The sequence below is a fragment of the Porites lutea genome, chromosome 3 (genome assembly GCF_958299795.1).
Source record: "Porites lutea chromosome 3, jaPorLute2.1, whole genome shotgun sequence".
Classification (NCBI taxonomy): domain Eukaryota; kingdom Metazoa; phylum Cnidaria; class Anthozoa; order Scleractinia; family Poritidae; genus Porites; species Porites lutea.
Genome location: NC_133203.1, coordinates 34,518,308 through 34,532,526, shown reverse-complemented (window position 1 = coordinate 34,532,526; position 14,219 = coordinate 34,518,308). Strand labels below are relative to the sequence as shown.

The following is a 14,219-nucleotide window of genomic DNA, read 5'->3' as shown; positions in this document are numbered from 1 at the left end:
GCAAGAATGGACATAAATTGAAACTTGAAAAATTCGGCCAACCATTTAAAGATTTAATGCTATGCCCACAAAAAAAATCACCAAAAAAGTTATTTTGGTTAGTGCTCCATCTGATAAAATTTGTAACATTTGGTATCTTCTTCATAACTCTACTGGAGTATTTTGGGTATGAGTTAAGGCACTAAGGCCTGTTTCAAACGTCGTGCTATTAGAGACCTGTAGATTGTAAGACGAGTACGACAACGAGTTCGAGATTTTCTCAGTACTAAGTAGTGCTCGCGCGTGAACCAGCATCATTATGGCGGGAAAACGTGGTAGCCGTTGTCATCCTACTACGAGTTTTAGCGAGAATGTCAAAGTAGCGGCAACAAGTTATCAAATCTGTGAAAGGTTTGAACCCAGGAGTCATTTCAAAAGTAGGTTGAGTTTGATCGTCCGGGTGAACGTAGTCCTGAATAGGGCTGTTGTTGTTGACAGTGACTGACGTTTCCACAACCTGTGCGGTAGTCATCTTCAGAGTCAAAGTGAGTTGTATCACGTCAGTTGATGGTATTATACTCTGGTTATTGATTATTATATTATTGTATTATATTATTGTATTATACTCTGGTTATTGATTTGATTGACGAGACGAGCGCAACTAGTTTGTGACTCACCTGACAGCCTACAAGACGAGACTGATTATCTTTACAACGTTTTTAGTAAGAACAATTACAACACGGGCTTTGTTAGACGCAACACTCACAGTAACACTGATTCCAACACTCAGACGAACTCTGGCCCTGTTACGACAACGACTATACCGTACATCAAAGGCACCTCTGAAACTATTGCACGTATATTACAACCTTACAATATACGTGTTGCACACAAACCGATAACCACTTTACGGCGACTGTTTACTAATGTCAAGGACAAAGACAAACCGGAGTACAGAAAGGGAGCAGTATACAAGATCAAATGCTGCGACTGCCAGGCTTCTTACATTGGTGAAACCGGCAGAAACCCCCAGCAGAAACCTAAGCAGGCGACTGACCGAACACAAACGAGCTACGAAGAATGGTGACGTCAACAATCACATTGGTGAGCACCATTTGAAGACGAAACATCAAATTGACTGGGACTCTGCGACATGTATAACGTATTCTACAGACTACTATCAACGTCTTACTTTAGAAAGCTGGTTTACTAACTTAGAACAAACGCCACTAAATCGTAGCCAACAGTTACCAGCGCCGTATAAACAACTTATTGACGAGATCAAGCAAAACTAACCACGAGAGAATGACAATTTGACTAACAAGAGACGACTGTTTAACTGTAACAATAGACGGATCGAAACGCACCAATTTCTGATTACGAGCCTTCATAGCCAATAACATCACGGCATAACTGACAGACGACCAATAACATCACGACGTAATTGACCAATCAAATCAATAACCAGAGTATAATACCATCAACTGACGTGATACAACTCACTTTGACTCTGAAGATGACTACCTCACAGGTTGTCGAAACGTCAGTCACTGTCAACAACAACAGTGCTATTCAGGACTACGTTCACCCGGACGATCAAACATTTTGCGATCTGTAGAGGGTGTAAGCTCATTCATTAAAGGTAACAGTGCTAACTTTTCTGGTGAAAAATGGTAAAATGAAGCTTTCCGGGGAGTCTGTATTTTGAGAAGACGAGAAAAAACGTTAGTCAAATCTCGTACTCGTAGTCGTTCTCGTCCTTGAGTCTAAAGGTCTCTACTGTCGTGCTAAGCTGGCTCGACTTTAGCCCGACTGCAGCACGACACTAGCACGACTTGGTTTCAGACGTCGAGTTTAATTCAGTCGAATAGAACGGCTGTTGCCGAAAGCAAAACACAAAAATAAAGGAACGATTTAGCAAACTCTTAAATGTATTCTAATGTATTCATAATTTATGAATTGAGTTCAACACGGCAGTAACGCGACGTTTGAAACCAAGTCGAGCTACTGTTGTGTAGCGCGGCAAAATTTAATTCGATCAATTAAGTTCGGCACGACAGTAGCGCGACGTTTGAAACGGGCCTAAGGGACGGACCATTATTTTTTTGGACGGGGAGGTGGAGATTGCCAACAAGTTTTTGTGTGTCTCCGTCTTCCTGCAAACACCTTTTTTTACTTGCATACAATTTATTTCCATGTTTACAGCCTCTGCAAACAATTTATTCAAAATTTTTCCAAGTTGCTGTACATTTAAACGTCACCCTCCTTAGATGTCTCTTAAATAAAATCATTAATATAATTTTAAGTATTGATTATTAGTGCATAAGCAAGCGAATATTAACGTTAAAAGCCGACGTTTCGGTATCATCATGACACCATTCTCAATTCTCGAGGCAAAATGAATAAATAATGCGAAGATTTGATTTCTATAGTCTTTACAAGTCAGAACAATTTCATGTGCTCACTAAAGGTTCTAACAAATTTGATTGCCTAATTAAGGAGATGCTCTTTATAAGAAAACTCAAACCATCCCTAAACGTGCAGGCGGACTCGATTCGCGCAAAGGTATTCACTTGAAGAACTTGTGATCCTTTGTTATTATGCTAATTTGTAGAGACTATGGAAATCAAATCTTCGCATTATTTATTCATTTTGCCTTGAGAATGGTGTCATGATGATACCGAAACGTCGGCTTTTAACGTTAATATTCGCTTGCTTATGTTTTGAGAAATCGTTATTGATCATGATTATTATTGATTTTACTTAAGGAGCAACTTTTTATCAACGTTTTGGAAAAGTCTAGCAACTTTGGGCAAATTTTAAGAAAATTTGGAGCAACGTATGACTATGGCTACCGTTTATAACCGCCGACAAAAATGCTATCAAATGTTATCGTCGAAAAGTTTCAAGTTTAACTTATTTCAAATCTAACTACAGGGGGAGAAGCTACTTCCCATACATTCTCTTAAATGAAATCCAAACGACTGTTCTCACAACTTGCAAAGCGATCAGCAAAGGTCTTGCCAGCGGATTTGTGTACTGATCATGCGCATTACGTCAAAAACCATAGATCAACGGCCTTGAGAAAAAACAAAAACATGGCGGTCGAAGGCGGGACTGTTTCTCTGTATTATATTTTGGTAATTCGCAAATTTATTGATTTTATGTCGCTTTTTAGACATAGTGTGTGGTTTTCTTTTTCTGTTAAACAATTTCCCTTTGCAGAGTTTGGAATATTCAACACATAGCTCCGTACAGCTGCTAAGAACCGCCGAAGAGTTGAGCCATCGAGCAGTGTTTTGCTGCAAACCTTAGGAAAGTTAAAGTCGCTTCAAGGTACAGAGCTTTCAGTAGTAGTTGTGATTTGTTTAAGGATCGTTTTGAATTTTAACTTTGGATTCAAGGTGTTGACTGATCGAAATAAACGAAGTGAAATGTTATGAAGTGTTAATTTTTATTCAGTTATGATATGTAGAGCAGTAAGCTAATATTTATAAAGCTCTCTTGAATATACTTGCTTCCGATAAATTTGACACTTGCTCCAGTAATTTTTATCAGCATCAAGTTATCCTTGCCTGGCAAAAACGATGTAACCTATAAATAAATCCATCGAGCGCGTTGTGGTTGGTTAAGATCTAGCACGGTTGCGTTTTAGTTTCCCCCGCATTTCAGTACCGAAAGACAAATACGATATACAAGAAAAACAAAGATGAATGATATGTTTTTTTTCAATTTTTTAAGCATTTCTGATTTCCTCTGCCGGTTCGCTTATATTCTTGCTTCTAAAAAGTCAAAAAATATTTACTGTGGGAAAAATACTGTACTTATCCGCTGACCACCACGCTGGGTTACCGCTTTGCAAGTTGTGAGAACATCGTTTCTCGATCCCAGACCTCGTCTCTTCCACCCCTCCCCCCTGTCTAACTATTTCACCTGATTTTCACGGACTTCTGAAGAATCGCTAAACTGGAAAAACCAGTTCCCATGTTCTTAAAACACTCTCTACAGGCATAATTAGAGACAACTTGCTTTATATATCTAAAAATATTTCGAAATTTCATTCGTGTACGGCCAAGATAACCTCACTATATATAAACTGTAATAACAAAACAGCAAAGAACAAAGCCACTTGAGTATTCCCGATATTTCGAACGGTCAGGCCGTTCTTCCTGTAGGGATTTATTGGAGAAACGGAAAGTCGTTACAAATATATAAATATAGTTAAAAAGGAGTACAGTTGGAAATTTGATACAAGTTAAAATTTAAAATGAATAGACCAATAGGAATAAACTAACCCCCAATACAGTAACTGATAAACGCCCAAGCTAGTTTACAATGACAGACCTTTCGAAATATCTGTAATACTCAAGTCGCTTTGTTCTAATGTATAATTATATAGTTATTGCATTGTTATGATTCTCACCCTCTCTACCCCGCTGATAAAGAAAATTGGTCACCTGCCCCTCCCTTAAAATGGTCCAAAAAACTGTCCAAAAATTGTCCAACAGTCCAAGGGTCCATTGGTCCAGTCCATATTTTACCCCATTCCCAGTTACAGCGTTCTGCGATAATGGAATAGTTCCCATCAAGTTTATTTTTGCAAAAGTAATGGCAATACTTCCTAACCCTTTCTATAGCTTTTAACTCTCTGTTTTCCTTTAAATACATGATTGAGTGACAATCGTTTCATTTAGACGTCATAAGCGTTTATTTGTCTGATTATGAGCGGGGTGCTCCGTCCAATTGCTTTGGTTAGTGTGATGAAACCCGCCACAAAAGTGAGTGCTCTCCAAGGATAACACCGAGCATAGACAAACTCAAGAAAACACGTATGTAAAAAAAAAATGCTCTAAACGTTTATTAAAACAATACTTCAAAACTCCACGATTTTAAGATTAACTTAATTCTATAACGTTTCTATAATTATACTCGTTTTACTAAACAATTCAAACGGGATACTTATTCTAATTTCTAAAGACTAATGCGATATTACTTTTAATAATTATTCTAAATTCTAAAGACTAATGCGATATTAATTTTTTTTACACAAAATACACAGCGATTTTTGAACTACTTAGTCTACAACATATTTACAAATTATCTTCTTCGAACACGCAGTATTAGTTCCCTTTTAGTTCACCTTACGTATAAAACAGAGTTCCTCGTCTTTCCTTTAGTCCAGCCCGCCGCGAACCCTATCGAACACAACACCAGTTTTACTCGATCCCAAAACCTCCAAACTCCAGTAACCGCCTTTCTCTTATATCTTTCACACACTTGCTCCGGGTTCGGTCTCCCGGTCTACCGCTGCTCTCTAGTTCAGTTTGGTTTTGCGCAACCGTTCTTGGAGAGATGTTAGGTAACGCACTGACTTCTTGGAGAGATGTTACGGTCTCCACAATACTTCTCCTGCTCTCTCAACTTTTACAGCACATCATACTTCTTTCCCCTGACAAAATGACTTCTTTGCCGTGAAGCTAAAAGGGACGCCTCTGCTGAGGGGATTTCGGTAGAACGGCTTGTGCTTCAAGGTCTCTCTCTTACAGTCTCTCTGAACGCGCCCTCCGCACTGACTTTTTAGCGACGCGGCTCCTTCTTAGGGCCTATTTACATGAAGGTGGAGGACCCCAGGTAGGTGAGGTAACATGTGTCAAGTTACCCCAACTAACATGTAAACGTGATCACATTAAAATGAGAGATTATTTGGACAGGCGGGTTACCCCACCTAAGCGGGTTACCTCACCTACCTGGGGTCCCCCACCTCCATGTAAACAGGCCCTTAATATATAAAACTTCCAAATCCCATGCAAAATGCAAGGTGTGTCAAAAAGGGACTATTGTAAAAGGCCCGATGTTGAGGCCTCAAATGTAATAAATGACCCTAAATGTAATAAAGGTCCTAAGTGTAATAACTTTTGGCCCTAAATGTAATAAAGGTCCTAAATGTAATAACTTTTGGCCCTAAATGTAATAAAGGGTCTAATTATATGTGTAATAGGTTTTAGCCCTAAATATAATGGAATTCTTAGCAGTATACATGTATGTAGTATAACAGCCCCAAACGTGATAAAGTCCCTGACTGAAATATGCGACGGTCTGATTCGATATAGCCAGCTGGCGATTCACTATCTTCGCCCTATTGTAGTCTTCATGGATATTCATTAACTTAGAAAGCGGCTAGAGCGCTCAACAAGTAAGAGAAACACTAATAAATTAACTACGTCTCGATCATGTTTCCTACTACCCATCCCTACATCGTGAAACGCGAGTTATAAACAAATGGAATCTAGACAAAAGTTTTAAAAATACAGCAGTAATTTAGCAATTGAAGGAAGTATGAATGTTCATTAGAAACATTCGTAGTAAATTAACCACTTTTGCCTATAGGGTTTTTTAATGTTGCGCCAAAACAATAATGTTTTTTTTTTTTTATCATATTCCAAAAGAGTATGTCGGTCGGTCCATACAGAATGCTGTGAACACCGTAAGTTATATAAAGGTGGTTGAGATGATAATGGTGGTCCAACCAGTTAACTTCCAAATGAAGTTCTCGACAAAATAATAGACTTCGCGTTAACTGGAACGGACATAAGTATTGTCGCCTATAATTCCCTTTGCCAGCTTGGTGAACCCTTTAAAGAACTCACAATCCGTTATATTTGTCGGCTACCACGAATAAGCTACAACCATCGCGACACTGCGCGAAATGGCTGTTTCAGCTTGCGCAAGTTAAGCAAAGAATTTGTTCCATACAGTGGATTTGTGCTGGCTCTTAGAGAGATAATAGCCAGCCCCAAATGGATAAATGCGTGGGTTGAGCTGTTGTTTGCTGAGGTTGGATCTTGGTTTTATGTTACCAATGTATGGTGGAAAGAAGGAGGGAGCAATTAAAGTACACTTACTTGCACCTATTTGTTAACAGACAAAGTAAAAACAGTTTAGCTGATGTTGTGTTATTGACCCAGATTAGAAATCATGGTGGCACTACAGGCTGCAATTTTGACATTTTTGGCCTTTGCCTATGAAACAGATTTTTTAGTTCAATCCAGTGGATGAAGTTACAGTTTCTGGAGAAAATTTGCTATAATAAACGAGGCTCTTTTGTTTTGTTACATAAGTTTTAAGATACGTCAGTCCTTTTTGACATTAAAGAGTTCTTAAGTGTCATTGTCTGAGAAAGTGTTCCAGGGGCCAAAAGTTGTGGTCAACCGATTTGGCTGAAACTTGGCACAGAAGTTGGGTATAATGAGATATTTCAAAAGCCTCTTTGGCTCACTTCTCTGAGTTTTAGTTTTGGAGTTACAGGGGGGGTCTCATTTTTAACCCTTTGAGCACCAAAAATCCAGTCTTCCAGGGGGCATTTTGAAAGTGTGATAAGACGCCACTGGTAAATTGTGCTGCCAAATGAATTTGACCATGAACTCTACTATAATAGAGCTTTCAGTTCATGCATGTAACTTTGTCCTCAACGTATTGCACAGAGAGGAGCCTGGGGCTAGAGTTTGGCCAAAATTGATGTTAAAATTACAACCCAAAATAGCCATTTTTCAAAATTTCACTATATTCACCTGCCTTCTTGCATAACTTCCAAACCTATACCACTGTTTACTTTAGTCACCCAGTTATCAAAATCAGTTGAGAAAAATTTGGCTTATTATGGTTTATTGAATTTTTGGAACAAACACTTCATGCCCCTCTAAGGCGATGCAAAATAGAATTTTGAGCCTAATTCAGGCCATAAACAAACCAAATTGTTGATAAGAAGCCCTTATTCTGTATTTGGTAAGTGAAAATGAATTGTCAAAGCCAAATCAGTTTCGCTGTTTAGAAATACACCAATTCTTACCTTAAAATTGATCTAAAAGGGGCCTCTGATTAGCGCAACAAACACATAATTTAGCAAAACAAAGGTGATTTTATTCTTTGAAAACCTAGTAACCACCATAGAACACAAATGATGATGTTCTGATGTACATATAACAATCTTTTTACAAGATGCTTAAATTTTTCTTTGATTTATAGTCAGTTTCACGTCATATTTCCAAGCATTACTCCAAGCATGGAAAGTCTCCATATTTTGTCAGGCCCATTTTTTTTATATTTTTACCAGATAAATTTAGCTTATCAAAAGGTTCGTTAACATATAATCTTCGTCTGACCTTGTAATAGCCTGAATAGTTGTTTTAAATACCTATCAGCAAAGGAGCATGACCATACATACGTAGATTACACAGACATACCCGAGCTTCAGTGAGCAGTATCGAGGTGAACTGTGATTTTCCGAGTCCTTTAGAGCTGAAAAAATGAAACCATCCATCCACGGTTAGGAGAGCTGGATAACAAAAAGCTTGTTTTACTTTTATAAAGAAAATAACCCAAACAAAGCCTTGCATTGAGATGATGCACTTGTCATTACATCAAGCTAGCTGGCCCGCCATTTTGGACTTGAAGAGTGTGGGGACTGGACCGAGTTCCCGTCCAATCCTACTCCCGTTTCGCGGGGATTTTTTCTGTTTTTCGTCAGGTTTGTTCGAAATTCTAGAAAGCGATCTGTTTCAGGATAATTTTTTGATGGCACTTTATTCCTTTGGAGGGGTAAATGACCAGTGCAGTGTCACGTCATGGGCTGTGCAAGAAACAGGAATGCTTCCTTTGTTGTCTTGCGGTAGTGACATGACTACATGGTTTAAGCACAAGTAGAAGGGTTCAGGTGTGTCCGGGGAAGAAGCGGAAGAACTGGTGATGCCAAAGCTACAGGTGATTCAAAATATCAGTTAGGGATCATACACGCGCACAAATGATTTTTATTGCAGTTTACGGGACTCTTTTGCTTGAAGAAAGACAATGATATATAATTTACGATGTTGTCGTCTCAAATTGTTGTTCACAAGGTTGATTGATTCCCATGTTAATTTCCTGGGTCCTTACGAAGAGCACTAAACATTCAACAAACTCATTGCAGCAATATCTTTATAAAAAAAAATAACAATAACAATAATAGAAATAACTTGAAGGCTGTTTTTGTCACGTGGGCACGCTTATCAAGCAAGGCTAAGTTTGGCAAAGCACAATTCGAGCCAGCTTGCGTTGAAACTCCACCGGTCTCCTTTATTTGCCTGTTTCGTCGAAGAGAAGTCAATTTAAAATAGGCTTAGCTACATAATTCCGCAGGAATTGTTTTGGGAATTTTGGACATGAAAAAGAATTTTAGAAAATCTCAAGAATATTGAATAGCACCATTTCACAGGCAGAAACGTTAAAAAAATATATATTTTTCTGTATTCCTACCAACCAAGAGAGGGCTCAGTCCACCTACATGCTACAACAGTGTCTAGAGTACTGTTCACTGAGCACAACAAATCAGCAGTTTTTCATCAGAGTCATCTAAACTACAACTAATCAGCGGTTATTCCCCAAAAGAGGCCCTCGCTATCAAAAAAGAATACAAATTTTATGAGTTTTTTTTAGGGAATTTTAGAGAGTTTTAGCAGATAACACTCTTATTTAGGTAAATTTTTTCATTATTCTTTTAATTGTATAGTTAACATTATTTTAAATAATTTTTTAATTAAATAATGAAACAATTTTTTCTACAAATATACACAAATCTTCTGTGCTCTTCCAGAACGATTCAGAGTCAGTTCCCATTCAAGTACGACATATGTGTGTTCATTGCCTATGCATTATTCCAAGCATATCCAATAATATCAACTAATTCGGTCGATTTTGCGACGACGTTTTAGTGACATTTTCTCCCTGAAAATGTCAATTTCGTCGAAAAACTTAGATGCCGCATGCATATATGTTTGCAAAGATCTTTGACGAAAAGGGTAAATAATGGTATGATAAGCGTGTGCACGTGACAAGCTTAATGTAAACAAGCAGCTCGAGCAGACAAAAAAACAGCCTTCAAGTTATTCTTATCGTACTTGTTTTTTTTTTTTGGACAAATTTAATGAATGTTTAGTACTCTTCCTAAGGACTCAGGATATTAACATGGGAATCAATCAACCATAAACAAACAATTTGGGACGAGAATATCGTAATTTACATATCGTCGTCTCTAAATCTCTTTTCAGTCAGAAGAGTGCCCTAGATCACGATAAATGCCATTTGTGCGCATATATGATCCCTAACTGATATTTTGAATCACCTGTAGCTTTGGCATCACCAGTTCTTCCGCTTCTTCCCCGGACACACCTGAACCCTTCTACTTTGCTTGGAGTAATGCTTGGAAATATGACGTGAAACTGACTATAAATCAAAGAAAAATTTAAGCATCTTGTAAAAAGATTGTTATATGTACATCAGAACATCATCATTTGTGTTCTATGGTGGTTACTAGGTTTTCAAAGAATAAAATCACCTTTGTTTTGCTAAATTATGTGTTTGTTGCGCTAATCAGAGGCCCCTTTTAGATCAATTTTAAGGTAAGAATTGGTGTATTTCTAAACAGCGAAACTGATTTGGCTTTGACAATTCATTTTCACTTACCAAATACAGAATAAGGGCTTCTTGTCAACAATTTGGTTTGTTTATGGCCTGAATTAGGCTCAAAATTCCATTTTGCATCGCCTTAGAGGGGCATGAAGTGTTTGTTCCAAAAATTCAATAAACCATAATAAGCCAAATTTTTCTCAACTGACTTTGATAACTGGGTGACTAAAGTAAACAGTGGTATAGGTTGAAAGTTATGCAAGAAGGCAGGTGAATATAGTGAAATTTTGAAAAATGGCTATTTTGGGTTGTAATTTTAACATCAATTTTGGCCAAACTCTAGCCCCAGGCTCCTCTCTGTGCAATACGTTGAGGACAAAGTTACATGCATGAACTGAAAGCTCTATTATAGTAGAGTTCATGGTCAAATTCATTTGGCAGCACAATTTACTAGTGGGGTCTTATCACACTTTCAAAATGCCCCCTGGAAGGCTGGATTTTTGGTGCTCAAAGGGCCAAAAATGAGACCCCCCCTGTAACTCCAAAACTAAAACTCAGAGAAGTGAGCCAAAGAGGCTTTTGAAATATCTCATTATACCCAACTTCTGTGCCAAGTTTCAGCCAAATCGGTTGACCACAACTTTTGGCCCCTGGAACACTTTCTCAGACAATGACACTTAAAAAATTTGCTTCATATCATGGACCTCTGTTTTCAAGTTGTCGTTAAAGAGGTATTATTGATAACAATGCTAACTGTTAAAACCTATTTACAATTAATCAGTATTCGGTCAAAGGACTATTTACAATTCACTTCGATTAAACATTCTTTTCACTTAAAAATGACAATAAAAATAACAGTGATAATGATAGCAATAATAATAATAAGTTGTTAGTCAAATGGCTATATAGGGGTTCTGCCTGGGGTATTTAATGTTCGATATTCCCTAGACACATTCTGGTACTCAGTTAACCTGTAATAAGGCTAAAAGCAAACGCTGTGAAATCTTCTTATGACCCTAAGCATATAAAGAGCTGAAAAAATTACACTTAGGACCTTTATTACATTTAGGGTCAAACGTTATTACATTTAGGACCTTTGTTACATTTAGGACCAAAAGGTATTACACTTAGGACCTTTATTACATTTAGGGCCAAAAGTTATTACACTTAGGACCTTTATTACATTTAGGGTCATTTATTACATTTGAGGCCTCAACACCGATCTAGTAATTAACGGCTTACAACCAATAGAACGGCTGACGATGAATATTTTACCTAGTTTTGCAACGAACAACAAAGTGCCAACTGCAACAATAAAAGTTACGCAATAGCGTACACGGCAAAAAAAAATACTTAAACAAAAAAAATTAGCATAAAAGAAGTAACTATTATTAATTAGGCATTCTATGACATTTAGTAAACCATATTTTTAACATAATTTCTTTTCCTGATCAGCACAAGCCTCCTTTGTAAAAAAAACTGTTGTCAAACGGCGCCAAATTGAAATCTATTCAGTTATTATCCATCTAGAAAATTAACCAGTATTTGAGAGATGTAGATGAAGGATATTGCGTTTGAGAGAGGCAAGAAAATTCTGGCGGAAGAGGGGGGGGCGGCGGAGGGAGAGGAAAGGAACTGTTAACTTAGCCAGAGCAAGTGAACAACTTTTCAGTACTCTGCCTAGGGCAACACATGGCGTGCACTGCGAGACACAGTTCGAGGTAAAAGGAAATTTTTAAGACAGAAGAAATAAATTTGTAGTATTTATATTTGAAGTTCTCACTGGTCATTCTAAAATTACGGATAACTTTGTGTTACCGCCAGTTTAGTCAGTTAAAACGAGCATTGAAGAATTCCGCCCAAACGCCTCTCAAAGGAGAGCTTTAATAAAGAAATAGCTAAATCAGTCGAACTAAAGACGAGAACAGTGAGAAAGAAGGAGAAATACTAAGATTCAAACACTTGAGAAGCGTTTTGAATCGTTAATTTGGTGTAGGAAATTTATTTTTTACTTGGTCACTGAAGAAATTTCTCGGTTCTCTTTCCGTGGGAACCAAACAGCATTGAAACAGCTGTTAAGGTACCAATAACGTTCCCTTTCTCTCCAACCTCATTGTAAAACGGTTCCTCAAGATCTGTTTTCGCTATATGCTTTAAGTCGGAAGCTGAAACCATAAGGCTACCTGTTAAGCAGCTGTCTTTTTCAGCGTGGGTAACTGAAGAGCCAATTTTGCAAACTGCCAAATTAGTGTAGGAAGTTGTTAAACAAACGTCATAGAGCCAGCATAATACATAAGATATTGACATGCAAGCCCACATTTATTGTTATTTGAATATTGCGATAGGTGCAAATTCTGAATGAGTTTAATTTTTTTCCTTGCGTATAAATTTCGGTGAAAAATACAGCTTCAGCTACTAATAGAAGTAGAAGGCAAATAGTGCTTGTCATTTAGTATTATATCTAGTATTTTATTTGTTATTCATGTCACTTACTGCTTTACTTGCACGTATTAGATACTACTCTCCTCTCCTCCTTACCCCCACCCCCACCCCCCAAAGTTGACAGATTGTAATTCGCAGTACAACCTCAAACAAAACTGTTGAGAGAGTTCCTTCTATTTTCTAAATTTCGCGCCATACAAACATCTCCTCTAAACAGAAAAAGAAAGCCCCCTCCACATCCCCTATTCAACGTTGTTTTGGTCTAAAACCCAACGTGTATAATTCTCGTGTTATCTTAAGCAATACTGGATAAGAGGAACGGGGTTGTTTCTCAACAGGTTTTGTCCGAGGTTGTAGCATTGGTTGGACTATAATTCCAATGTCTGTTGTATTTTGAAAGGCATTCAAGGCAACACGTTTCAACCTGAATATATTTCCACAAACACCCTGTTTAATTTACACCTGAATTGAAAATAATAACTTGGAAGAAGACCCCCTCCAGACAAAGACTGACAGTCAAGACATTAATATGAGCTTTTCCAAATAATTTCTAAAAATATGTGGCATTAATCATTAATCTGATGATAACCTTTATCGAAGGTTTACTCAGCGGTTCTATTATGAAGAAAGGAAGTCAGTTAAAGTATTGAGGAAGTTCTACTGGCACCAAAGCACGTCGCAGGCAAATAGAAAAACCGGCTAAAGACATGGAGAAAGACTACGTACGAAAAGATCCCAGACTTCGTTTCCTTAAATTTCTTTTACTTTGTTCTTTGATGAGTCTTTGGATCCAAGGTAGGTTATCTTTGTAAGTAATTCAGTAAAAATTATATGTTCTGTACGCTTTGTGTATAAGTAAACCCAACAAATTATTTTCACTCTTGAAAAAAAAGAAATTAAAAGAAACAGGGCTCCCAAACTCCCCCAAGAATCAAGAGAACAAAGCTAGTCATTCATCGAATGATCTGGAAGGAAAATGTTTTTGAAAGAAAAAGAACTCCAAGTTCTCCGTATGCAATGTTACCACTTTGAGGTCATAAGAAAGGAAAAGAAGTTATTTTCTTTCAGCTCTACAGTCAACTCCTTTTATAGCAGACACTGTTGGGACCTTGAGTTACTGTCCTCATTAGCAAGGGTCCGTTATAGCGGGAATTTGTTTCAGTCAAACATCTGTAAAATTATGAGAAGAGCGCGAAAGCGGAGGCCCCAATCCCCCTCCCTTTTTCCCTTTCCTACCTACCTTCATCCCCCCATCCCCTACCCCTATCTCCTACATTTTATGGTTCCGAAAAAGTCAAAAAACCTTTTGTGATTTATTCACATTTTTAAGACAGCGCATTTATAGCAGTTTAAAGGGAAGC

At 37.7% G+C, this 14,219-nt stretch overlaps 1 protein-coding gene across 1 annotated transcript in view; it reads left to right on the top strand.

Annotated features, from left to right (window-relative positions):
- The window catches only part of LOC140932198 (uncharacterized), a 51,382-nt gene that overhangs the window by 6,426 nt on the left and 30,737 nt on the right, over positions 1 to 14,219 (top strand). Inside the window, exon 2 of the mRNA XM_073381838.1 lies at positions 13,459 to 13,653. Within this exon, the coding sequence (XP_073237939.1) occupies positions 13,566 to 13,653 (88 nt within the window). The 5' untranslated portion in view covers positions 13,459 to 13,565. The remainder of the gene's footprint in view (positions 1 to 13,458; positions 13,654 to 14,219) is intronic.